General features: G+C 47.4%; 2 protein-coding genes across 6 annotated transcripts in view; one reads left to right on the top strand and one right to left on the bottom strand.

The window, feature by feature from the left end:
* The window catches only part of prg4b (proteoglycan 4b), a 9,034-nt gene extending 6,910 nt beyond the window's left edge, over positions 1 to 2,124 (top strand). For all 3 annotated transcript variants that reach the window (XM_061237884.1, XM_061237883.1, XM_061237881.1), the window contains 4 exons: positions 335 to 491; positions 578 to 679; positions 1,062 to 1,196; positions 1,632 to 2,124. In XM_061237884.1, coding sequence (XP_061093868.1) covers positions 335 to 491; positions 578 to 679; positions 1,062 to 1,196; positions 1,632 to 1,738 — 501 coding nt within the window. In that variant the 3' untranslated portion in view covers positions 1,739 to 2,124. The remainder of the gene's footprint in view (positions 1 to 334; positions 492 to 577; positions 680 to 1,061; positions 1,197 to 1,631) is intronic.
* Positions 1,772 to 23,434, bottom strand: tprb (translocated promoter region b, nuclear basket protein). Of its 3 annotated transcripts, none has more exons than XM_061237878.1 (51): positions 23,262 to 23,434; positions 22,315 to 22,419; positions 22,156 to 22,229; positions 21,927 to 22,023; positions 21,657 to 21,760; positions 21,396 to 21,560; positions 21,196 to 21,288; positions 21,033 to 21,113; positions 20,802 to 20,889; positions 20,537 to 20,677; positions 20,256 to 20,350; positions 19,938 to 20,135; positions 19,739 to 19,846; positions 19,410 to 19,639; positions 18,812 to 18,975; positions 18,220 to 18,356; positions 17,602 to 17,750; positions 17,213 to 17,375; positions 16,833 to 16,967; positions 16,607 to 16,747; positions 16,345 to 16,510; positions 15,802 to 15,968; positions 15,500 to 15,652; positions 15,109 to 15,225; positions 14,015 to 14,218; positions 13,733 to 13,920; positions 13,333 to 13,480; positions 12,903 to 13,040; positions 12,451 to 12,582; positions 12,211 to 12,341; positions 11,906 to 12,116; positions 11,659 to 11,805; positions 10,891 to 11,089; positions 10,592 to 10,788; positions 10,430 to 10,503; positions 10,068 to 10,252; positions 9,527 to 9,802; positions 9,002 to 9,150; positions 8,281 to 8,361; positions 7,574 to 7,774; positions 6,460 to 6,606; positions 6,066 to 6,159; positions 5,794 to 5,960; positions 5,556 to 5,624; positions 5,356 to 5,444; positions 4,801 to 4,907; positions 4,478 to 4,576; positions 3,703 to 3,865; positions 3,018 to 3,136; positions 2,219 to 2,311; positions 1,772 to 1,983 (listed from the first exon to the last, which is right to left on the bottom strand). In XM_061237878.1, exons 1-51 carry the CDS (start codon positions 23,410 to 23,412, stop codon positions 1,949 to 1,951), a joined length of 7,065 nt encoding a protein of 2,354 aa, XP_061093862.1. In that variant the 5' UTR covers positions 23,413 to 23,434; the 3' UTR covers positions 1,772 to 1,948. The 3 variants fall into 3 exon arrangements, with proteins under 3 accessions (XP_061093862.1, XP_061093863.1, XP_061093864.1); XM_061237879.1 differs by having other exon boundaries at positions 5,800 to 5,960; XM_061237880.1 differs by having other exon boundaries at positions 7,586 to 7,774.

Here is a 23,434-nt window from a genome sequence, read left to right as displayed (position 1 = left end):
ATTTCTGCCTTTTGCCCAATGTACGCTGGGATAGGCTCCAGCCCCCCTGCGACCCTGTTCAGGATAAGCGGGTTAAGATAATGGATGGATAGTAGTAGTCCCTGTTTTTAACGTTTGCATGTCCTCTGAGTGCCTTGGACATGGTTATTGAGGAGAATCATTCAGGGTTATTCCTTATCTCCCTTTCCTAATTGTCCTAGAATTGAGTTGAAAAAGACGAAATGAATAAAAATAGTCTCATTCCTGTGACCTTTCAAATAAATTTCAAACAATATAGCTATGATTGCAATAACAAACATGTCCTTCTATCTGGTATTCATTCTACGTCTTGCAGGGAAATTATTATTGGAGATTTAAAAATGATGTGATGGATCAGGGTTATCCCCAACCCATCTCTCTTGGCTTTGACAAGCTGGCTGGAAAGCTCAATGCTGCCCTGTCTGTGCCTGCAACCAGGAAGAGGACAGATTCTGTGTACTTCTTCAAAAGAGGTGATGTTCTCTACAAACCCTCTTCCCATCACTGGTCTATAATGTGCGGTTGTTCATTAATGGTTCTTTTCTGTGGCTTTGCATAGGAGGCCTGGTACAAAAATACAACTACAAACCAAGCTCTGCCTGCAGTAGGAGAGTTCCGAAAAGGGTCTTTTTAGTCAGGAACCGCTTCACCAGACAAGCAGGTAATGGGCGCTTCACTCAACTGTTTTTCCATTTACTTTCACTGGAAGAGCTTAGTGTCGATAAAGCGTTTAAGTTTCACTTTTTAACAATGTACCCTTCCTGTGCAGTTCCCGACATGGAAAAGTAAATGTGACTCAGAGCGTGCAAGCTTTAGATTTTCCAAATATACACCCTCCCAGTGTTTTACTGGGACACGGTCCAATGTATACAGCAAGGGTCATTCAAAACATGCTTTTGAAGGCCAGGGAAGTGATGCGTTAATTGCACAAACAAAGATATTACATCCATTGTTCGGACACTGAGGTTAGAGGCCAGTGTGGCAAACCGACAAGCTTTAATCAGTAGTCTCAAAATGAAAGCGGTATCGGTGTTCATCTACAGCTTCGACAGAGGATGGCCTTGGGAAGGAGATGAACATCAAAACGTGGAGGGGATTCCCTAATCTTGTGACTTCAGCTGTGTCCATTCCCAGCCCCAGGCAGCCAGGTGGATACGACTACTACATCTTCTCCAGGAGTAAGTGGACAACATGTTAATCCATAGACTCAATGAAAAATCTACTGGCTTTGATTTTGTTTATTCGTCCCACACGAGTGTGTCACAACTTCATTCAGTTTGTTGAAGGGAGATCCAACTAGTCTAGTCATAATGTCACTAAAGAAACAAAACCACACAAGTCTTCTGGAATCATACAAGGGCTTGAAGTCTTTTCAAGCCAACTTTCTTCACTCCTCATGCACACGGGCATGCATATACACCAGAAACCGTGTATATTCCAATTCAGCTTTTCTGGTTTTGAGGTTTTTCCAAGCCCAAGTAGGTTTGGATGGTGAGCAACTAAGTTAATTCATGTTGTGTTTTTCAGTAAAATAAGGGTCTGAATGCGAGTGTCCGATGTACCTGCATCAAACGTTCAAAACTGACAATGGATAAAACCTTTTTTTTTTTCAGCAAAATACTACCAAATCAAGCTTGCTGATGATCGACCAACCCTGGCCACTCCACTGACCATACCCTCCCAGCAGAACTCTGTCAAGAACTGGTTCAATTGCCCATAGGGCTTTTTCTAAAGAACGAGAGAAGTCAGGCAATCACATTTCACAAATTTTATTAATAAAATGGACATTGCTTGTAACTATTACTCAATCTTTAGAACAACAAAAACGACAACAAGAAGGAATTTAAAAAGTATATAAATCAGGCTGAAATGCAGGGCTGCAGATTGTGCGTCATCATGGCTGTGCAGAGAAGATGGTCACACGTGTTCTTCACCTGCAGAAGCGGCCTCTTACCCCCATCACACCTACAGAGAAAACAAGCCCTCAGTCAACCAGCACAGTATCTGTGAAACCAGATAGACCACCACTCTCCTAAAAAACCGCACATGATGTACAGTGCCTGGAATTCTTTGTCTTTTTTTAATAAATAAAAGTAATATCCCTGATGTGCTGCTTTGTAATGACAATTTGTAGAATTTAGTTTAAATGTTGTATTTACTGGAATACCCGGGTAGGTAGCGCTGTTGTGTAGGGTCTCACCTCTCTTGACGTGCCTCCCCTGGCTCTCTGTCCAGCGCTGGAGCTGCCGGCTGGGTCCCGGCCTGGAGGCTTTGGGCTGGCTGCTGCTCATGTCTGACAGGAAAGGAAAGGGATTTCAAGCCATCTCGAGCCAACGTCCAATGCACAGCTCAGACTAACGCCCACATCAGGGGTGCACAACAAGGGCCGATCCGTTTCATGATTTTGTGCCAACTTCTGATCTTAATGATTTAATTGACTCAATCATATCTTATCTGACATTGTATGAGTAAGCTGCAGCAGCTGCAGACTGCAAATGTATCCTAATGATTGAATTTAGCTCAAGTACAGGCTTGAACCAGGATAATTTATAGAGATAATTGGTTAATTGGTTGGAACAAGAACCAGTATAGAGAACAGCCCTTGAGGACCAGAGTTGTGCACCTCTGGCCCACATGCTCTCTCATTTAACCTCAGAGATGGTGGCTATTTTCTCACCAGTGAGGAGAGGGGTTAGAAAATATTAATGGGAGGGCAACAGGGGGTAGTGGATTTGTACGGTGACAGTGGCAAATAATAGCATTGTGGCATACGAGTTACCACCACCTACTGTACAAAGGCAGGTGTAGAATAAGTGTTCACTATTGAAAATTAATATTAAAACTAAATTCAATAAGGACATAACATGGAAAATAAAGAAAATATGACAAAATGCTGAAATGCAAGGCAGCTTAAACTAAAGTGGAGTTAAAGGGAAAACGTGTGAAATCTGCGGTGGAAAGCAGTGATTCTGGCCAGCAGGCTGAGTGGAGCATCCTACCGGTGGAGCTGGAGGACGGGTCCTGGTTGGTGGAGGAGAGGCCGGCGTCGTCTGAGGGCTGTGGTGGCTCCTCCATCTCAGCCTGACCCTCTGGCTCCAGAGAGGCCTCCACAGTGGTCCTGGTCAAAAGAGCACAACACGCATCTTACCAGCATTTCATTACAAGACTTCTGGGGTAAATGGATTTATTCAACACCTTCAGTAGAATCCACATTGCTACAGTGGAGGAACGGACCGATTTTCCATTTTGACAAGTTTAGTGGTTTGCCCTACCGCCCCCCGCAAAATTTCTGCTGGAACATTGTTTGAAGGTCTACCATACAGCTACAGACATGTAGTATAGCAGCTTCTTTTCTCTATCTTTTTAAAGGGACAACCCAATTTCTGAGGCTTCTTAAAGTATCATTTCAGTTTTTGCATACGTTTTACTGGCCCAGATAGTTTTTGTGTGACGAAGAACATTTTTAAACATTTAGGGAAGTTTCTGTACTGTTGAACCTATAGCGAATACCTTAGAGCTGCCATCATAAAGCGAGCAGGTCGTCTGAAACTTCTAGAAATATCCAATATCACACACACAAAATGTTTGGGCCCATTGATAAAACATGCACCGAAGCCCAGAAAGTATCCCTTTAAGCAGTGTAATTCAAATGAACGCAGCTGGTGTTCTGGGTGGATGACACACCCTTCACTTTCCGCTTCCATGAAAACTTCATCCCTCTCGTCGCCTGGACTGGGGTCCCCTGTGGCCGAAAGGCCTGGCGTGGACGTGGTCGTGGTCACCATGGGAACAGACTGGGAGGCGGTCTCTGGTACGTCTGCGGGGTGGGTCTCAGTGAAGATGGTCACTAACAGAGACAAATCGTAGTGAGGCTCTATCATGAACACAGTCACTCACAAACACTCAGTCTTGGGCAAATCTTGGGGCTATGTATACAAAAATGCTGTCCAATAAATATATTCTGAAAACTATCCCACCTACCTGAAGAGAGTAAATCTTTACTGGGGTAATAGTCAACTACCATCTTTAAAGGCCCACATGCATATCTTTCTTGTTTTTCAGCTTTTCATATAATCATTGATTATTCCATACTGATTCAAGTAATGAATTGCAAGTTTGGTCCAAGTATTCATACTTTTCCAAGCTGTTTGTGAAGGTTTCCCCACAATGTTTTTGAATAATTATCAGATGATATTGAGAACTTTTGAGAACCCTGCTGACCTAAACTAGTTAGTTAACCTACGTCAAAACCCTTTCCGAATAGAAAATAAATAATACATAATAACAAAACATATGAATAGAGTAGGGGTTTTAGATACTAAAACCAGGAAGAGAATGCTGACACTTTAACAACTAAGATTTGGCACAAGATAAATCAGTGAACCAAAAAAATTTACGGCTGAACCATTAAATGAATATCGGAAAACCCCCAAAGGTGTTTGTGAGGCGAGAGGCTCACCAGGGGCCATGACCTGCAGGGGTGTGGTGGGTACGCTGCGGCCCCCTGACTCCTCCTCATGCGCGGCAAGGAACAGGGGACTTTCATACATTCCCAGACCTAGAGTGCCACCATATAAAATTAAGAGCTGCACATGGGAACAATTATACAAAAAAAAAAAACAAGACTGGAGTAGTGCAAGGTTTACTGGTTCGCATGAGTCACTGTCTACAAAAAGTCAGTTGTCTCCTGAAATATCATTCAAGAGCTCTGTTATAATTGCCGCAGCACATGTTCAGCGCTTCAAGGCTGCAGGGAAAATGAAGCCAGGAAATGTCACATACCACCTTGGGAAGCCAGCTGTCCCAGGTCCGAATGGGAAGAGCTGGCCTGCGGCATGTCCTCAGGAGGGCCAAACCGGAATCTGGGAACGCCGGGCACTTGGGGAGAGCTGAGCACACAACAGGAAGAAAGGTCAGAGCAGGCACCACCACACCCATGTTCAACAAGACGACGTACATATTCGATGGCGCTAGGGCTCTGTCTGCACATACACTGCAAAAAAGTATTGAAGTATTATAGTCTTCTATTGAGCCTTAAAACCTTATTTTACGCTAAAGACAACAAAAATATTGCCAATGAGGTAAGACTGTTTGACTTATTTCTAGATTTGCCAATGAGGTAAGAATTTCACTTGAGCAAACACTAACTTAAAGCAAGTTAATATTTTCTACTTGAGAAAAATATAAGATCTGAAGTGTTATAATACAAGATTAAAACACTTAAGACTTTTTTCTTTTTTGCAGTGCAAGCCTGGCCGAGTCACACTGGTTAAGCCTCGGTTATAACGCGGCTGCATCCGGTCCCGTGGGGACTCTTCCGGAAGGAAGTGCACTCACTGGATGGCCTCGGCAAATCCGTCTGTGCGATGGGGCACGACGAGGGTGGGTGTGCTCGGGACCATCCTGTCGTCGTCGTTGAAGAAGTGCTGGCGTGGGGGAGAGAGCAGAGGCGAGTGTGAGCGAGGTGGGGGGGGGGCTTCGCCTCGGGGCCCGTCAGCTGCAGCCAAGGCGGCGTGGCCGGGAAGGAGAGCTCTTACCGTGCTTCCGGCGATCCCCGGCGTGAGCTGGAGCCCGCGGCCCTCGGACTGCCGGCGCACAGGGATGCGCTGCGGGGGCGGAAACGCAAACATTACCGCCGCATCGATACTTCAGCCAGAGTCAGTGGAAATGGGCCTAGCAGATTACTGGAATGGAGGATGTGGGGGAGGAGGGGAGGAGGAGGGGGGGGGATGGGAAGCCATTGAAATGGGAGGTTCAATATGGGGTCAGACGTACTGGCACCTGAGCGGGTGGCCCCAGCTCCGGGGCCGGAGGAGGGTGGATGTTCAGACGGGGGGGCAGGGGGTGCGGCGGTCTCCGTGGCGACTGCGGCAGACGCGGGGCCGGCTGCTCCCTGGGGGGCTCGGAAGAGAAGGACTCTGTGGTGCTGCTGCTCCCCTCACCTATGGCAAAGCGGGGTTAAGGGCTGGTGGCTGAAGGTGAGGTGACTCGTCTCACTAACACATTCACGGGTTTGTCTCAGCAGTGGGGATATAATGCGCTCTTACAGCTGGGCATCTGGGAGTCGGCCAGTCTCTGGCCCGAGTCGGTGGCTCCCAGGCTTTCCTCGTTCTCGGTCCCTGGGTCGGTGGCCTCGGCCCCCTGGAGAGGAAGAAAGGCCGTCAGACTACAAAAAAACAAGGTGAGGGCTGGACTGGAAACAAGCGAGATGGGCCGCAGACGGTCACTGGAGATCCACTTCAGATGACCGTAACGGGCGGGCGATGGGTGCGACGAAATATATTCATAACTAAAAATAGCTACGCTAAAAAAACACTCAAAATGTTTTCCAGGATATTTTGGCAATTTTCTTGTTCCATGAGAACTGCATGAAAAAGTTGCATGTTTTCCATGACGCATGGGAAGTCTGTGCTGAAGGTCTCATCGGGGCTCTGAGCTCACCTCTGTGTCCTCCCCCTCGTACGGCTCGTTACAGTCCCCGCTACCGCTCCCCTCATTGCTCTCCTCCCCCTCGTCGCCCATCCCGACGTCGTCGTCTTCGTCTTCATCCTCCTCATCTTCCTCCTCCTCCTCATCTTCCTCATACTCCTGTAGGGACACGTTTCTCACTTTAGTCTACCATGGGAAGGCTAGAAAGTTTCTAAATATTTAGTTTCTAAATATCAAGTGAACAGTTAAAAACTAAATCAAATCAGTATTTGTGTGACCACCATTCACCTTAATCAATTTTCTTTGGTACACTGTCCCAGTTTTCTAAGAAAATGGGCTGGTCAGTTGTTCCAAACATATTTGAGAATTTACCACAGTTCTTCTGCTTACTTTGGCTATCTTGCTCTCAAGCCTCAATCACATTTTTAAAACTGAAAAGTGGTCTATTACTTAATGTTATTTTATTTAATGAAATACAAACATTCCTCTTCACGTAATTTCTCTGGAAAATGAATGTTTGAAAATCGCATATTTGCTCATTTCTACATACACACTAATGCAATAAATAAAAAATAAACACCTACATTTATATTCACATAGTGGTTCAAGGCCCTTAAACCCACAGCCCATCCAGGAAGGACCACCCGCTGACCAGTCTAATCAACTGTAAGTTACTTTGGATAAAGGCATCAGCTAACTAACTAGCACTTTATTAGGCAGACCTGGACACCAGCTTGGTAATACAAATATTTAATGAGCCAATCATGTGGCAGCAACTAAATGCATAAAAGCATGCAGACATGGTCAAGAGATTCAGCTATTTTTCAGACCCAATGTCAGAATTGGGAACAAATGTGATCCAAGTGACTTTGACCGTGGAATGATCAGAAACTGCTGATCTCCTGGGATTTCCATGCACAACAGTCTCTAAAGTTGCAGAGAATCATGCAAAAAAACCAAACAAAACAAAAAATCCAGTGAGCAGCAGTTCTGGAGACAGAAACGCCTTGCTCATGAGAGATGTCAGAGGAGAATGGCCAGACTGGTCAAGTCTACAGCAGAAGTCTAAAAAATAAGTAATAAATACCTAATAAAGTGCTCACTGAGTTTATTGTTAGAGCCGCACCTGGTCTCCTACCTCTTCCTCCTCCTCCTCTTCCTCACTCTCGCTGTCCGTGCCGATGACGATGACTTCCTCCTGCTGCTCTTCGGGGGAGCCCTGGTCGCTGAGCTGGAGGTCTGTGTTGTACATGGTCATGGTCATTTCCAAAGGCACAACCTCCTCCTCGCCCTCCTCCAGTGTGGGAAAGTCCTCCTCTACAGACATCTGTATGTGGGTGGACAAACACGCGTGTGTACAGACAGAGAGACACCGACACAGCCCACAGACCCATACAGCGAGAGACAGAGAGGGAAAGAAACAGAGACAGATATATAGATGAAATCTGAATGTTTGTAAACAAAGGTCGCTGAGATACTTCCGGGTGGCCACTCAGCCACGGAAAGAAGTGTTACTTCAAAATGTGTTTTGGACTGTAATGCCAAATGTAATCAGGCACACAGTTTATTGGGCTTTTTCCAATTCTTATAAGGGAGGATAACCCAGGTACTACAGTCCGTTTACAGGGCGGTCTCTCTGTGCCAAGCACAGTCAATGACAGAATTTTTTCAAGCCAATAAAGTACTTTAAATCTTGAGAGTCAGTGTCAGAGAGAGACACAGGTACAGAGAGACCTACAGAGAGACCGGCAGAGACAGATGCAAAGCGAGAGAGTGAGACAGAAAGAGATCCTACCCCTCCGCCCTCAAAAAGCTCTTCGGAGCAGGGCTCACCTGGCCAGCATCTGGGGCTTCCTGACTCTCTCCAGGAACCTCTATGTCTGTCTCATTGCTGTCCTCCACCACAACCTCCTCCTGAGTAAAAAGGGTCAGGTGAATATTTATTCCGCTGCGGCATTAGCAAAGCACCAAGAATAGAGTAAATCTACTGTAGAAACCACACACTGGGCTCATTCAAATCACTTATTTTTCTCATCTTTTTTTCTTTATCGTGCCATCTTTTCTACTCCTAGTGCACCCATCGGGAAAGGCTAGGAAAAGCGCCAAAAAACTGAAATGAAGATGGGGGAAAATCGAGAATATGACTTGGGCAAATGGAATGTCCTTGCTCCTTCAAAAGTCAGCTCGAAGCCACCTCAGTTACAGACGTGGCAGATGGGGAGAGGTGGATCCACAGGTCAATAATTTCTATTTCAGGCTTTCCGAAGAAATACTTCCGCAAAGGATGCGCTGATGTTTTCTTGCTCATAGGAAAGACTGGGAGTTCCTAACTATTACTACTAGCTCCTAGAAAGAACATTTAATGAGTTGGAATACCCTTAGAATTCGGCAAACCTCAACCAATTCCCGGGGCAGGAGCAAGTAAAAGAAAAAAGAGAAGAAAAATAAGCAATGGAATGAGCCCTCTGCATCTCAGCAGGCCTGTGAGGGGATGCTGGGGGAAGGCGAGGCAGAGTCATGGCGCTGAGTCATGGCGCTGAGTCATGGCGCTCACCTCTGGGCCCACCCTCTGGATGATACGCAGCTTCTTGGGGATGGGGGGCTCCGAGGAGTCCTCCTGTGTCGTCTCCGTGTTGTCGGCGGAGCTCTCTTGCTCCTCATCCCGAGGTCGTTTGGGCACAGAGGTTCCCGGTGTGGCTGAAACTGCCAACACATTAGACAGTCAAAGCCCTACAGAATCACCACCTTCTGTGCTCTACGTGCTGCCACACAATGGACGAATTGGGGGCTCGAAAATCAAGTGGTTGAATCTCGTAATGAGAATAATTTTTTTCCCCTCAAAGATTTTTAAGTTACATTTGCTTGTCAAGTGAAATGGCCTTACCCCATTGGCAAATTCTCACTTCATTAGAAATATTTTTGTCTTATTTATCAAAAAAGTAACAGAAATAGGATTTGAAGTCTAAAAAGAAGACCAAAACACTCGCGTGGCCCATGACAGCACCAAACAGATTGGTCGGTCGACACAGTCAGCTGCTCACCGAGTTTGTTAACGGTGACTGAAAATCTAGATCCATACCTGCACCAAAGTCGGCTGTGGAGGTGGAGGGCCTCTCCATCTGGGTGCTTGGTACCGCCTCCATCACGCTGGGGGCTGGCTCCTGGGCGGCCGGCTCCACTGGAGGCAGGCTCTGCTGGGTGGGCTGGACGAAGGCGGTGGCCTGGGTCTGCTGCTGCAGGGTGAGGATGGGCTGCGACAGAGTGGTCTGCACGTTGGGGCTGGTGGAGCGCACCGAGCCACTGGCGCTGCCGAAAACGGTTACATGCTCTACGGGGCCCTCCGAGGACTGCATGGCTGAGGTGGGAGGTAGAACGGGCTCAACATTAGGCTCCAGAATGACTTCTTACTGAGCCAATGACGGTGGCTCTGAAGCTGCAATACTACCATGTGTGGTCAAACAGCCTGTGAGAACTACACAAGGAAAGAAGAGTTATAAAAGTACTAGTATTTAAATGCTGCTTAAAAATAAAACCCTTCTCAAATTGACTGCTGATAAGATCTCATGAGGTCTTTTATGAGTGGACGGTCTTGCAATGGTTGCGCTTCGTCTCTTACGCACCTTCCTGCGTCTCCACCTGGGTGGTGGGCATGACCGTGGCTGTGGGAGTGGGGGTGGTGACGGTCATGGGTCGGATGCTGGCCCTGGGGGTGGACTTGTTCCCAGGTATGGCGGGGGGTTTGCTGGGGGTCGCTACCAACGGGGTGGGTTTTATGTTGGCTGTGGGCGGATCCGAAGTGCTTGCGCTATGACATAAAAAGCAGGACTCAGGAATACACATGGGACCAGTCTCAGATGCAGATTAAGCCTAATCCTAGACTAAATTCAAAGCCATACAAAAAGTTTGGTCCGGGAATAATTATAATCTGTGTCTGTGTCTAAATCTGGGCCATGATGAATTAATATCGCGGGGAATGACTGACCTGCCCCTGTCCGTTGCTGGCGTGGTCTTCAGGGAGATCTGCCTCTGCTCCACAGGTCTCTGCTGCTCCTGAACCTGCGGGACCATAAACAGATGTGTGTGCCAAACCGAACACCGCCATGCGTACAGTGGGCTCCCTCCCGGCCCAAACCTGCCCCAGTACCTTGCTGGGCCCCTGCTCCGGGGGTTCATCCCGCTGCTCGCTGTGCCTCTCCTGCTGCTCCCGAAGATCACGCAGCTCACGCTCCTGCCTGCAGATACGCCCCTCGTACTGCGACTTTAGGGCACCTGTGCGCACCTCCAGCTCCTCCCTCTGCTGCTTCAGCTCCTCGTTCTCCTTCGACAGCTGTTCCTTCAGACCTGCGACATGCACAAGGGGGGTTTAGAGTTCACCAATAAGGCCAACAAGGGCCAAGCGGACCCATTCAACAGACTTGCTACACAAAGAACCATGTCACTCACCAACAAGCTGGCTGATCTTCTGCTTGGCGCCCAAGAAGGCCTTCTTGGTCTTCTCCTCCTTCTCGGTCATCTGCTGGCGCAGCTGCTCCTCCTGCACAGATTTCTCCTGCAGCTCCTGCTTGAGTCGGGCCAGCTCCGGCTGCAGCCTGTTCACCTGCTCCTGCAAACTCCTCACCTCGGCCTCGCGCTCGCCCACCACCTGGCCAAACAGCACAAAGTTAGTCTTCTCCGCTGTCAGCCAGTAGATGTGCCATGAAAGCACACACAAACGCCTGTTATCATGCCGTCCTTCAGTTTCCGCGATAAAAATGCCAGCGGCAATGGAGTATATGCAGAGAAAGTTTTGCAATAGACAGAGACAGTGTGTCTGGAAATCCCTTAAATGTACAAATCTGAGTAATAATGTGAATGACATACTAAGCAGTTACCATCAGCATCTCTTGGCAAATTAGCTAATCTTTGCCAACTGTAGTAACGTTTGTCCCAAGGTGGCAACCAATTAGAATCATGGATAAACATTTTTTAAATTAATCCAATGGTTAGTATATCCTTATTCTATTGATAATTATAATTAATGATAATGATAATTGATAATTAGTCAGAGAAAGATGCTCATCTAACAACCCCAAGACCTCTCTCACTCAAACTGAATTACATGTACATGAGCGATATTAAGTATTTTAATGAAGTTTTTAGTCAATTCCCCCCCACCCAAAAAGAAACATTCAAATACACTGATGTTTCTAGTTCCTGAGATGAACGCCTCACCTTCTGCACGTTCTCCACCTGGGCCTCCATCTCTCTGGTCTTGGCCTCTGCCAGGCTGAGACTGTCCTTCAGGGCCTGGATCTCCTGGACTGAAGCCTGCTGTGCTTCCTGCTCCTGCGCTGGCTTGGCAGCAGCTTCAGCCACCATCTGTGAACGGCACAATCGGAGAAGCGGTTCACACCCCTGCTCTCCAGAGCCAGAATGGAACACTTTCCCTGGAGAAGATGGGGACGAGTCGCACCCTCACCTTGTCGTACTGCACTTTGAGCTCTTCGTACTGCGTTTTGTATCGGCGGCCAATCTTCTTGACCTGCGTGATGGTCTTGCCCTTCTCCTGGATGTCCAACAGCTTGTCCTCCAGCTCCTTCTTCAGCTTGTCCCTCTCGGAGGTCACCTTGCCCAGGTTCTCTCGGAGGTTGTGAACCTGACTCTGCATGGTGGTGTTGGATGCGGTACTCCTGTTGGAAACGGGGGTGGTGGGGAAAGGTAACAGGGTTAGGCAGGGGGTAGGGAGACACTCCACTGACGTTGCCTCGTAGGGCGGGTACTGACCGGGCGATCTCTGCCTTCAGTCGGGCAGTGTCCTCGGTCAGCTGCTGGATGCGCTTCAGGTGGGCCTCCTTCTCGGAGTGCAGCTTCTTGTACTCCTCTGGGTCAGTGTCCTTCTGCTGGCTCACCAGGTGCTGTGAAGACACACATCAAACCCTGCCTTTACACAGAGCTTTGATGTACAGAACTCTGAGCAAAATTCAGATTACAAAAATGCTTCAACATTTAAAAAATCTGCCTAACCTGCGTCCTGGCCTTCCAGCGCTTGATGTCCTCCTCCAGGAGCTTCTTCTCTGCCTGCAGCATCCCGCTCTTTTCGCTCAGCTCCGCGTTGGACTCCTGCATCGGCATGAGGTCCGCCTCCAGCGTGCACACCTGGGAACCAGTCAACAGTCAGGTCACTCCCAGTGGCCTCTTAATTAGGGCTCAGAAACTGCATCATCTACTTCCAACCACCTCAAAAAGGCAGGGTCAACCTGGTAATAACACCGAGAATAACCATTTTCTAGTTTTAACATTAATTTTCTTACCTAGCAAGATTTTGCCTCATTTACCATTACATTGTTTGTTTTGAGAAATCTAAATACATATTTCCTACCACACTAGTAGATTTAGCTTCAGATAACGCTAATTTCTCATTTATAAACAGCGGTTTTGACAGCGTGGTGGCAGACACTGAGCCTCCCAGTGCTTGCCTTAGCTTGTGTCTGCTGCAGCTCCTTCTCCAGCCGCTCCTTCTCCTCACGCAGCATCTTGTTGGTCTCCACCAGGACGTTCATGGTCTCGGTCTTCTTCATCAGCTCGTCGTGCTGGGCCAAGGTCTTGGCCGTCACCTGTCAGGCAAATGATCATGTGAGGACGTGAGAACTTAAACATGCCTCCTGTCACAGCAGTGTGAGCGTAACTAGTGCTACTGGCAACCTTTACCTTTTCAACCAATCAAAATGACTGTGATACAATTGTTTTGAGCCCCTAGTAAATACTCTCAATTTTCTCAACCAAAGCCAAAACCCCTTGGGATTTCGATGGAGCCACTTCAGACTTTTGGGACTGAAAGGGTTAAAGAAAGAAGGCAGTTGCCCCTGAGAAAGGGTGTGATGTGAAGGCGGGGTAAAGATGGCCGACCTGCACTCTCTCCCGCTCGGCGTTCAAGCTGTCCTGCAGCTCCTTCAACTCCCGCTCCAGGTGCTCCACCCTCTGTCTGTGGCGCAGGCTCTCCACCTGGGCCACCTCAAACCTGGTCTCCGCAATCTCCTTCTCCCGTCGTACAAACCTGCGGAGACGGGGCACTCAGTTATGCGCGTGGTTGGGTGCGAGAGACAGCAAGTGAAAGACTAATCCGTGTGAGAGCAGTCAAGCACAGGCAAGTGAAAGTGGGTGACAAGTACCAGTAGTGAATGATAAACATCAAGTGAAAGAGTGAGTGACAGAGACAGTGTGCAAAATCAATGTGTGTGGACTGTCCGAAGGAGCACATGACTGACGGTCATGTGATTGTGTCGGTACTTGAACGGGTTGGCGTTACCTGAGGATCTCCAGGATCTGCTCCTGACTCTTGCCTTCCTCGGTCAGGGAGATGTTGAGGGGGCTCTCCCGGGTGGCTTGCTGAACAGACGCCATCATCTTGTTGCTCAGGCTCTCGATCTGCTCGTGGAGGAGGCCGTTCTGCTGTTGCAGGTCCTCCGCACGGGACAGCATCTTGGACGTCTCTTCCTGAGGAGAGGGACACCGGAACCGGAAAACCGAAGGTTAGCCGTCTGGGGGAACGGACTAAAACGGGCAGACTGCTGTTCCAGGGGCAGGTTACCTTCAGCATGCGCTCCTGCTCCTCCCAGGAGACCCGCGCCTCCAGCAGCTGTGCGCTGGCCCTCTGGGCCCTCTCCTCCAGCGCCTCCCTCATCTGGGACACCTGCTGCACCTGCTTCTTGGCGGTCTGGAGGGTCTCCACGTCAGCGGCGTGCAGCATCAGCTCGCTCTCGTACTTCTGCTGGGCCTCCGCAGCCAGCGCGGCCTGCAACCAGTCACCACGACAACCATCACCAGGGCACCCCTCGCACTTACGAGTCACCACAACAACCATCACCACAGCAGACTGAAGACACACCTGTTACAGCTGCACCTCTCCCAACCCCGCCCTACCTGCCTGCAATCTCCAATTGATTCGTAGTTGTTATTTTTTCATTCTCAATTGAGTCATTACTTGTAATAACTTGTGTTCACTAGGATGGTATTTTTTTGCTACTTTCGTTTTGCTATGTAAGCTGTTTATTGTTCCTACGCAAGTGTAAATCAGTGCAAGTGTAGGCCCAAGTCCTAATCTTTACTGTAGCATTAGCCCTTTAAATTGTACTTCCCTTCAGGGTCTTTTAGCGCACTTGTCCCTGGTTATGGGTATGCACTTTGACTGTAGCGTAGTGGTTAAGGTAAATGACTGGGACACACAAGGTCGGTGGTTCTAATCCCGGTGTAGCCACAATAAGATCCGCACAGCCGTTGGGCCCTTGAGCAAGGCCCTTAACCCTGCATTGCCCCAGGGGAGGACTGTCTCCTGCTTAGTCTAATCAACTGTACGTCGCTCTGGATAAGAGCATCTGCCAAATGCCATTAATGTAATGTAATGTAATGCACTTTGTTGTACGTCGCTCTGGAAAAGAGCGTCTGCCATATGGCAATAATCATATGGCAATTACAAGAATACGAGACTGTCCAACAACACTCCCATCATCGCTTGCCATTTTGTCTATTGTCTAGACTCTAGAGCCTGGGCCGGCAACTGGCGACCAACAGGAAGAATCTGTAACATTTTGTGGCTTGCAAAATTCCCCGCTTCGGAATTATTATTTTTTTTCAGCTAGTCCATGGAATATTGCATTTTTGGCTGTGGGGAGCAGGTGCACACACCTGCTGCTGGCTGTCCTGGATGGCCTGCTGCTCATGGCTGGCAGCCACAGTGGCCCTCTGCAGAGCCTCCTGGAGCTCAGTCTGCAGGGCGCCCAGGTTCTTCGTCAACTCGTTCACCTGAGAAAGGGGGGTGGGGGGGGGGGGCGTCAATGACTTCTCAAGGCCCCGAGGTTAAAATATTGAGTCACGCCCTATGGGATGCTATAGTTATTATGTGATGTAATGGATAGAGAATCTATCGTAATCTGCACAACAGTTCCTGAGTAGCTTCTTTCCTTCTCTTCTTGGTTAATATAGGAGACAAGCTTCTTTTAGCCATGAGGGCTTGAGTTAAGGAATCTTATGCATCCAGTATGCTCTGGTTTTAAGCCGTGTCGGCAGGCTGCAGTACCTGCTGTTCCAGGTTCACCACGGCTTTGCGCTTCTCCTCCTGCAGGCCCTGTTTCTCCTTCTCAGTGTCTAGAAGCTTCTTCTCCAGCTGCCTGTGGTACTCCTGGGCCTCCTTCAGACGGCTCTCGATGGTGGTGCGAGCCTGCTCGGTCACCTTTCAGAGAGAGGGAAGACACAGCGGCAGCAGTTATACAGGTTACTTAGGTTCTATACTGAGGAGGAGTGGGGGCATTTGGGGGTCTACAGAAACGTGCAAATGGCCCAGAGAGAATGTAAGGCCCAGGTTGGAAGCCGTGGACTCACTTGCTTCTCCTTGCTGAGGGACTCCTCCAGACTGAGCACCATAGCCCTGTACTGCTCCACGTTGTTGGAGGCGCTCTTCAGACGTTCCTTCATGTCCCCAGACTGCTCCTCGGCCTGCCTCAGACGGGCGCGGACCTCCTCGATGTCCTGGTCTGACCCACGCAGTCCTGGCAACCAAAACAGCAGTGGTCAAAGACCCAGACAGGGCTCGTCCTTTGTCCAAAACACGGTTTGAACGTAAAAAGTCCAAAACCACAAGCCAAAGTAAGGCATTTAATATGCATTCCTGTCCCAGACATCAAATACAGCATTCTAACTGCCAACAGGGTGTGAATGGGTTGACCCACATTTAAATATGGAAAGTTTGAGAATTTTCCACCATCAATAAAAGCAAAAGCAAAACTCACAAAATCCAGCCTAGTCACTATGAAACTTCATACTGATTTAAACATACAGTATAGCACTACAAAAATTACACTTTTAAAAAACACCATTATAGTCAGGCACCCAAATGTTTGTCCCCAGGACCCTGAGTCTTCATACCTCTGAGGGCTGAGCCCGGTGATGTAGGGGTCAGCTGGTCCTCTGCGCTGTTGAGCTGCTGACGCAGACTGCCGACCTCCTGCTGGGCAGCCTTCAGCAGATCTTTGGTCTTCTGGTGTAAGGAATTCTGGGCCTCCAACTGCTTCTTAGCATCCATCAGCTGCAGCTGTAAGAAGAGCACAGGATGGGGAGAGGGTTACGGAGCGCCATTTTTCCACACGCGGGCGATGTGAGGGGATGAGAGGGCCGGCGAGCGACTCACATCCTGGTTTCGCCCCAGAAGGTGTCTCTGCTCCACCTCGTGCTCCAGTCTCTTCTGCAGCTGGCTGATCTCGCGCTCCTGCTTCTCGATCTGATTGTTGAGGCGCTGTCTGGTCTCGGTCTCTGAGCGCTCCAAAGTTAACTTTTCACAGGGAGGTAAACTTCAGGGTTCAGGAAGCAATGCAAGATATAAAGAAATGAAAGGTTTAAGTTCTGCTCACAGGTACCTGTATGGCCTTGAGGTTAGTGAGCAGCATGTTCTGGCCACGCTGCTCAGCAAGGATGGATTCCTTCTCCTGGCTCAGCCGGGACTCCGCCATCTTGAGCATGTCCCGCTCCTTCCTCAGGTTCTCACAGCGGGCCTGAAGAGAGAGCAAAGCAGAGTCTTTGAGAGCAATGTCAAATAGTCACAGACATGAACGTACACTCATTTACGTTGCAAAAACAAAAAGGGTCTTAAGTGTTGACTCAAGTACAAAATATTAGCTTGCGTTACAAAAAAATGATTTCATTGACATTTTGGTATTTGCAGTACACACATACGCATGCACAGTCTTGCTCCAGACACACCGTACACACACTTGTAGGTGCGCACATGCACACGCACCTCAGCCATGGCCAGCCTTTCACTGGCTGCACGCAGGTCTTGGGTCATGGTGTGGATGATCTCTTCCTGTTTCTGTGTAGTGGCTGTAGCTTTCTGGCTCTTTTCCCGAAGCGATGCTATCTCACGGCGGTACCCTTCCACATTGTCCTGAAGCATTTCATACCTGAAAAACAGGACATTAACCCCCTAAGATGAAGATGCCGCACCTTACTAAGGTCTTCCTAGCAGGCATTCTTACCTACATAGACATAAATGCATAAATGAGACAAAAAGTATTTATTATACACTTGTGCTCCATGCTCTAGGAAAATCACATTTTCTCTGGAAATTGTCAGCTCAGATGTACCCTGATTCACATTTCAGCATTATGTAATATGCAGTCGGCTCACCGTTTAGAGGCAAATTCCAGCTGTGTGGATATCTTGGCGTTTTGAGCGCGGAGTTCAGAGACCTGCTCCTGCTGCTTCTCGTTTTGCTCATTGAGCATCTTGTCATTCTCAGCCTTTTCTTTCTTGTATGTTGTGAACACCTCTTGAAGCTAAAGCAGTAATACATGACATTACCCAACAAAACAAAAATTATTATTTGTCGTTTTCAACAAACAATATGGAAATACAGAATGCTTTCTATCTATTGAAACCGTAAAAAAAAAATATATTACAATGAGTCAAAGCAAAGAACCTTCATTGCATCACTGCAGGGCAGGACAAGAAAAATTCTCACTGAGAAAAATATCAGAAATTAAATAGTGCCCTCTAGTGACTAGTACTTCCCAGCGTCGCCTCACATTACATTAAATGATTTTTTAGGTGACGCTTTTATCCAAAGCGACTTAGTTGATTAGACTAAGCAGGAGCTAATAACCCCTGGAGCAATGTGGGCGACCACAGCTGAGTTTGAACCACCAATCTTCTGGGTCCCAGTCAAGCAACCTAGCCACTAGGCTATAGGCTGCCCCAGACTTGGTAGAATCTTTTACACATTATTTGTCTAGTTGCAGAACGGACCTGTCTGAGCGCAGCCTTGGCCTCGGCAGCCTCAGTGGACTCCACCGCAGTGACCTGCACCGGTGCGGCTGCAGTGGGGGTGACCGCAGGGGAGCGGCGAGGGGTGGAGGTCAGGGAGAACTCTTCTGGTGCCACACCTGGGAACAACCATCCACATGAGCACTTTTTTCTTTTTGATTTGACGAGCTACATATTTTGGCTTCCGTGAAGTCCACAACCTGCATAACATGCTAATCGTTCATTTGATAAAATTACATCTTTTTTCTGAAAATGTGAAAGAACAGGATAATGCCTCTATTCTGGAACTGGACACAGGTACAGACTTAGTCCCAAGAGTGCTATATGGCACTCGTGCGTAACTACTGTAAAATTCCAAGAGTCCCGTATTGCACTCTCAACCTCATAACTTTTCAACCAATCAAAACGACTGCTATACTATGGCTTTGAGCACCTATTAATACCTTAATAAATTCTCAACCACAGCCAAAAGCCCTTGGGATTAGGGCAGAGCCACTTCATATTGAGTTTGAGACTGAAAGGGTTAACAGGCTCTTCCTAAGGGAGAGGCACAGATTGGCTACAGCTCGCCCACCTTGTGTTGGGAAGCTGACCCCAGTGGTTTGGGCCAGCAGGATGCGGTACATGTCCCTCTGCCGGGCGATGGACTCGGTCAGCTGCATCTGGTGACTCCGCTGTTCTCGGAGCTGTTCCAGCTCGCTCTGCACCTTGTCCAGACTCAGCTCCAGCTCGGACCTCCTGCAGAAGAGATAACCCACATTCACAAAAGGCCAGGAACTTGATATGTCAATCAAATTTCATTCAAGTGCACAAGACAGGTAGTAGATAAAGTTGTTATTTAGCGGAAACCTTTATCAAAAACAGCATAGGGTTGATTAGACTAAGCAGGGGATACCCTGCTTGGCACAATGCGGGGCTTTGCTCAAGGGCCCAACGGCTGTGCGGGTCTTTTCTTGGCTACACTTTTCTGGGTCCCAGTCATGTACCTTAGCCAAAAGGCTACAGGCTGCCCCAAGATGAGATGCGTGCCATGACCTAGATTGATTTGACTGTTTACATCTCCACAAGCTTTGACCAGTCTCTCAGTGGAGGCACTGGATTCTGAGCTTTGCAATTTTAAAATGGAAGATCCTATATAAAACCAGTAAGTCCAAATCCACATGTCCAGGTACCTTGAAGACGTGGCTTCCATTTCCTCCTTCTCTTGAGCCTCCCCCAGCTCTCTCAGGGCCACCAGGAGGCGCTGGTTCTGCTGCTGCAGCTCCTCCACACCGCGGAAGGTGACCAGGCGCTGGGAGATGACCTCAGAGGTGCTGCTGATGTCAGCGGAGCTCACCTCCTCCTCGTCTCGGATCACATGGTTCCCCCGGGCCTCCTCCAGCTCGATCAGCAAAACCCGGACCTGCAACGAGATGTGGGTGTCATTTCTAACCAACAGGATTTTCCTTTCCTTTTCCTTTTATTTTTTTTATTATTAAAATAGGACAGCTTCTTGGCTAACCTGCTGAGACAGGTCACCAAGCTGCAGCTCAAACCTCTGGTTGTCCCTATCCAGCACAGAGGCGCGCTGGTTGGCCTCGTCAGCCTCTTTCTGGAGGCGACCGATTTCCTGAAACAGCAGCAGTTTTTAACTGGTTACTCAACAACACAGTGAACGTGGAGTATTTTTCCAGGAATGACGACCACGCTCGTCCTCCCACCTTCATGGCTTGCTCCAGCTTGGAGGAGAGGCTGGCGACTGACTTTTGCACACGCTCAAACTCGTCCCGCTGCCGTTTCAGTAGAGGCGCCTTGGCCTCCACCTCCTGCACAATCTCGTCCAGGTACTTATTCACCCGCTTGTTCTCCAATCTCTCCATCTGCAGCTGATCCTGCGCATCCACATAGGCACTGTACAGCTAAACAGACAGTCAGTGTCAGTTTTGTGGCATCAGGCTTATAATTGCGCCCACCCACCCACAAACATACATCACCAGAGTCAGAAAGACACAAGCATAAATAATGACCTCATTTCATACCTCTGTTAGTTTCATGCCAGGCTTCACGATCTTAGCCACAGCGGCCGCAGTCGGGGACATTGTGGTCAGCTGCTCTTCGGTAAGCACATCTATCCCTGAAAAATGTCAAATAACCAATAATCAATCCATCCAAGGAAATTCTTCTGCAATAAACAAGGCCCAAAGGCACAAAGCTTTATCCAATTAATTTATACCATCTAATTAATTATGGGAAGGGATAGCTGGTCACATTCATAGATAAAATGTGTGGCGATCAGAAAGCCATAAAGGAGGGGGGTCACCTCGGCGTTTGGAATCGGAGAGAAGCTCATTGGCATTGTCCAGCTCCTTCTCAAAGTTACGGATCTTGTCATTCAGCTCCACTTCAATCTTATCTTTGGATTCCTTCATTTCCAGCAGACTTTCTTCAGAGGCCTTGTTGGCTGCAGAGGGTAGAACATGACAACATTAAGAATGAACTGGTGAAATGGCTACATCGTAATATAATAGATCAAAGTTGGACCAGAGGTCGACTTTAACAACATTCTCATGCCGAGGCTCACTAACCCTCTCCTGCCTCCTTCAGCAGCTTGTGGAGTTCCTCCACAGCACGAGCCAGCTCCTCACTCTTTGACTCAGAGTCTTCTGCTGCACCCTGCAAACACAGATCAAGGGAATCTATATGCAACATGGGTTATGACAGCAACCACTTGAACATTATAAATTAAATATCAGCGACCACTATGGGAACATTCATCACACAACAACACAAAGCATAGGATCTTAAGTTCCCCTTACCTTGTATAAGTTTGACAGCTTAATATGAGCATTCAGCTCATTGCGGAACTTTTCCTCCATACTGGCTTGTTGCTCTTTTCCCTTCAGATGATAAAAATAAATTTACAAGGCTGTGCTTCCTTTTCAATATGAACATTGTGCAGTTTAATTTACAATTAAATACCTCTTTAAGCTTGTTGATCAAATCCTCCGTTTGCTTCTGTAGGTTCTCATTGGAAGCCTTCAGGCTGGTCACTTGGTCTTGAAGTCTGGCCAGCTGCATAAAAACAGAATACAATGTAAAGGAAACAACCTTGGGTATATTTTGCAAGCATAACAGGTAATTTCTTATTCTGTATTACTGAAATAAGCAAGTCCCATTACCTCTTCCTTTCTGTTCTCCAGATTACATTTGAGCTCCAGGATCTCATTGCCCTTCTCTCTGGAGAGGGAAAGCAGCTCCTCGCTTTTGGTCTTCAGCTCAGTGTTCAGCCATGTGTTCTGGCTCTGGACAAGATCTTTCTCCTGCTCCATTCGCTTTTCTCTGTACTGAATTTGAATGAGACCATCACAAATGAGACCTTCTACAATACAGTCCATCATGCCCCTGAAGCAGCAGAAAGAAGCACCTATTACATCACTCACCTTGATAGAAACCTCAGAGGACTGGAGCTCATCCAGTTTCAGCTGGAGCTCCACCTTTGCAGCATTGGTCTCAACAAGTTTGTCACTGAGGCGTTTCAGGTCCTCTGTAAGGACGAACAAAGCTGCACTTGTTTCTCAAATATATTAAAGACTTACAATGTTGATATGCTTATATATGTTTAATGTATACACGTGTCTGATTGTTTTCATGGAACCAGAATCTATTATGACCCAGAACAGCACTATTTGCGTGCATGGGACAGCTCATACCGTTAAGATGCTCCACTTCTTGGGATCGCTTCTCAAGCATATGCACAAGTTCCCGTTTTTCTGACTCAAGCTCATATTTAGCTTTGGAGAGCTGGCTCTAAAACAGAAATATTGGCAAGAATAACATTATACTCTTCAGTTTTAATGCATTTAATGCAGTTTTAAGCATGAATGTTGCAGCAGAAAATGATAGAAACACAGTCACATTACAATGTTCACAGGCACACACCTGTTGGGAAGAAAAATTATCTTCCAATTCTTCATGTTCTTTGTTCTTTTCTTTCAATGTCTTCAATTCTTCACCTAAAGAGAAACAAATATTCAAACCTCATGACTCTCCGACATGGCAGTCAAACTGATCTCAATATACAATTGTCTGTTAACTTACTGAGCTTGGTGAACTCCTCTTTGAGTTTGTGATGATCCTGTGTTTGTAACACAAACTGGTCCTGACTTTGGCACAGCCGTTTCTCAACCTCAAAGTACTGTTGCTCTGAAGGTGTTGGATAAAGAGTTAGTATCTGAAGTATAGAATCCAGAATGACAGAAGAAAAGAAGCAACACATTTGGCACTGGACATGTATCAATGATACTTTTTAAACCATACGCTATATTTTCCAGAGTTACAGTAGCTCTGAAGCTAGTAAAGCCTCGTTAACGAAAATGACACCAAGGACAAGACTAATTCATTGTGAAACTGTCATAGAGCTATAATCATTGCATGCAAATTAATTATGCGTGGATATCTCTTCACACAGATTCTTGATACTAGCTATACAGCATCAACTTCGCATCTAGCGGCTACATAGTTAGCTAGCATACCACTAACAGTAACGCTAGCTAGGGTTATAAGTTACCTCTTCGTGTTGGTTAACTAACTAGCTATAGCTAGCCAACAGTTAGCAAATGAGCATTAAGCTGCAGACCAAATCAGAGGTGTTTGATGGCGATTTGACATTTCTAGGGAAACTCCTGAGGCTAAACAAAATAATAATCATAGTAAAGGTAAGGACTTCACGGAGATACTTATAATGAAAATCAACACACCAACGTAACTAACGTTACGCTAACGTAACTGGTTTGCTGGAGGCAAACCCGGAGCCAAAGCCTGCCTGTCGACGGCTAACGGTTAGCTAAGTCGGCCTTCGACAGGCAGTCTAATGTCAAATATCTTACGTTAGCGAATTAATAAAAAATCTAATAATGCTGCAACAGGCTCACAACGTGGACAGTCCAACGTCGTAGCAAGCTAAGCTAGGAGCTTTTGCAATGCGGATTCTCAATTTCATATCATGTTGATCGCAGTTGGAAAGTGTTCTTTACAGTATAACTTACCGCTGTCAACTCTAAATCTCTCGTGATGTGACTTGAGAGAATCTATCTCAGATTGCTGATCATATAAAAACTTCTCGAGTTTGTTTTGAACGGCTTTTGGGAGTTTACTTATCTCCGACCGCTCCAATATTTGCTGCATGATCGCCGCCATCTTTACCCTTCTTTCGGTTCGA

Source organism: Conger conger, chromosome 4, assembly GCF_963514075.1.
Source record: "Conger conger chromosome 4, fConCon1.1, whole genome shotgun sequence".
Classification (NCBI taxonomy): Eukaryota; Metazoa; Chordata; class Actinopteri; order Anguilliformes; family Congridae; genus Conger; species Conger conger.
Note: the sequence above shows the minus strand (reverse complement) of the source record. Positions and strands in the feature narration are given on the sequence as shown.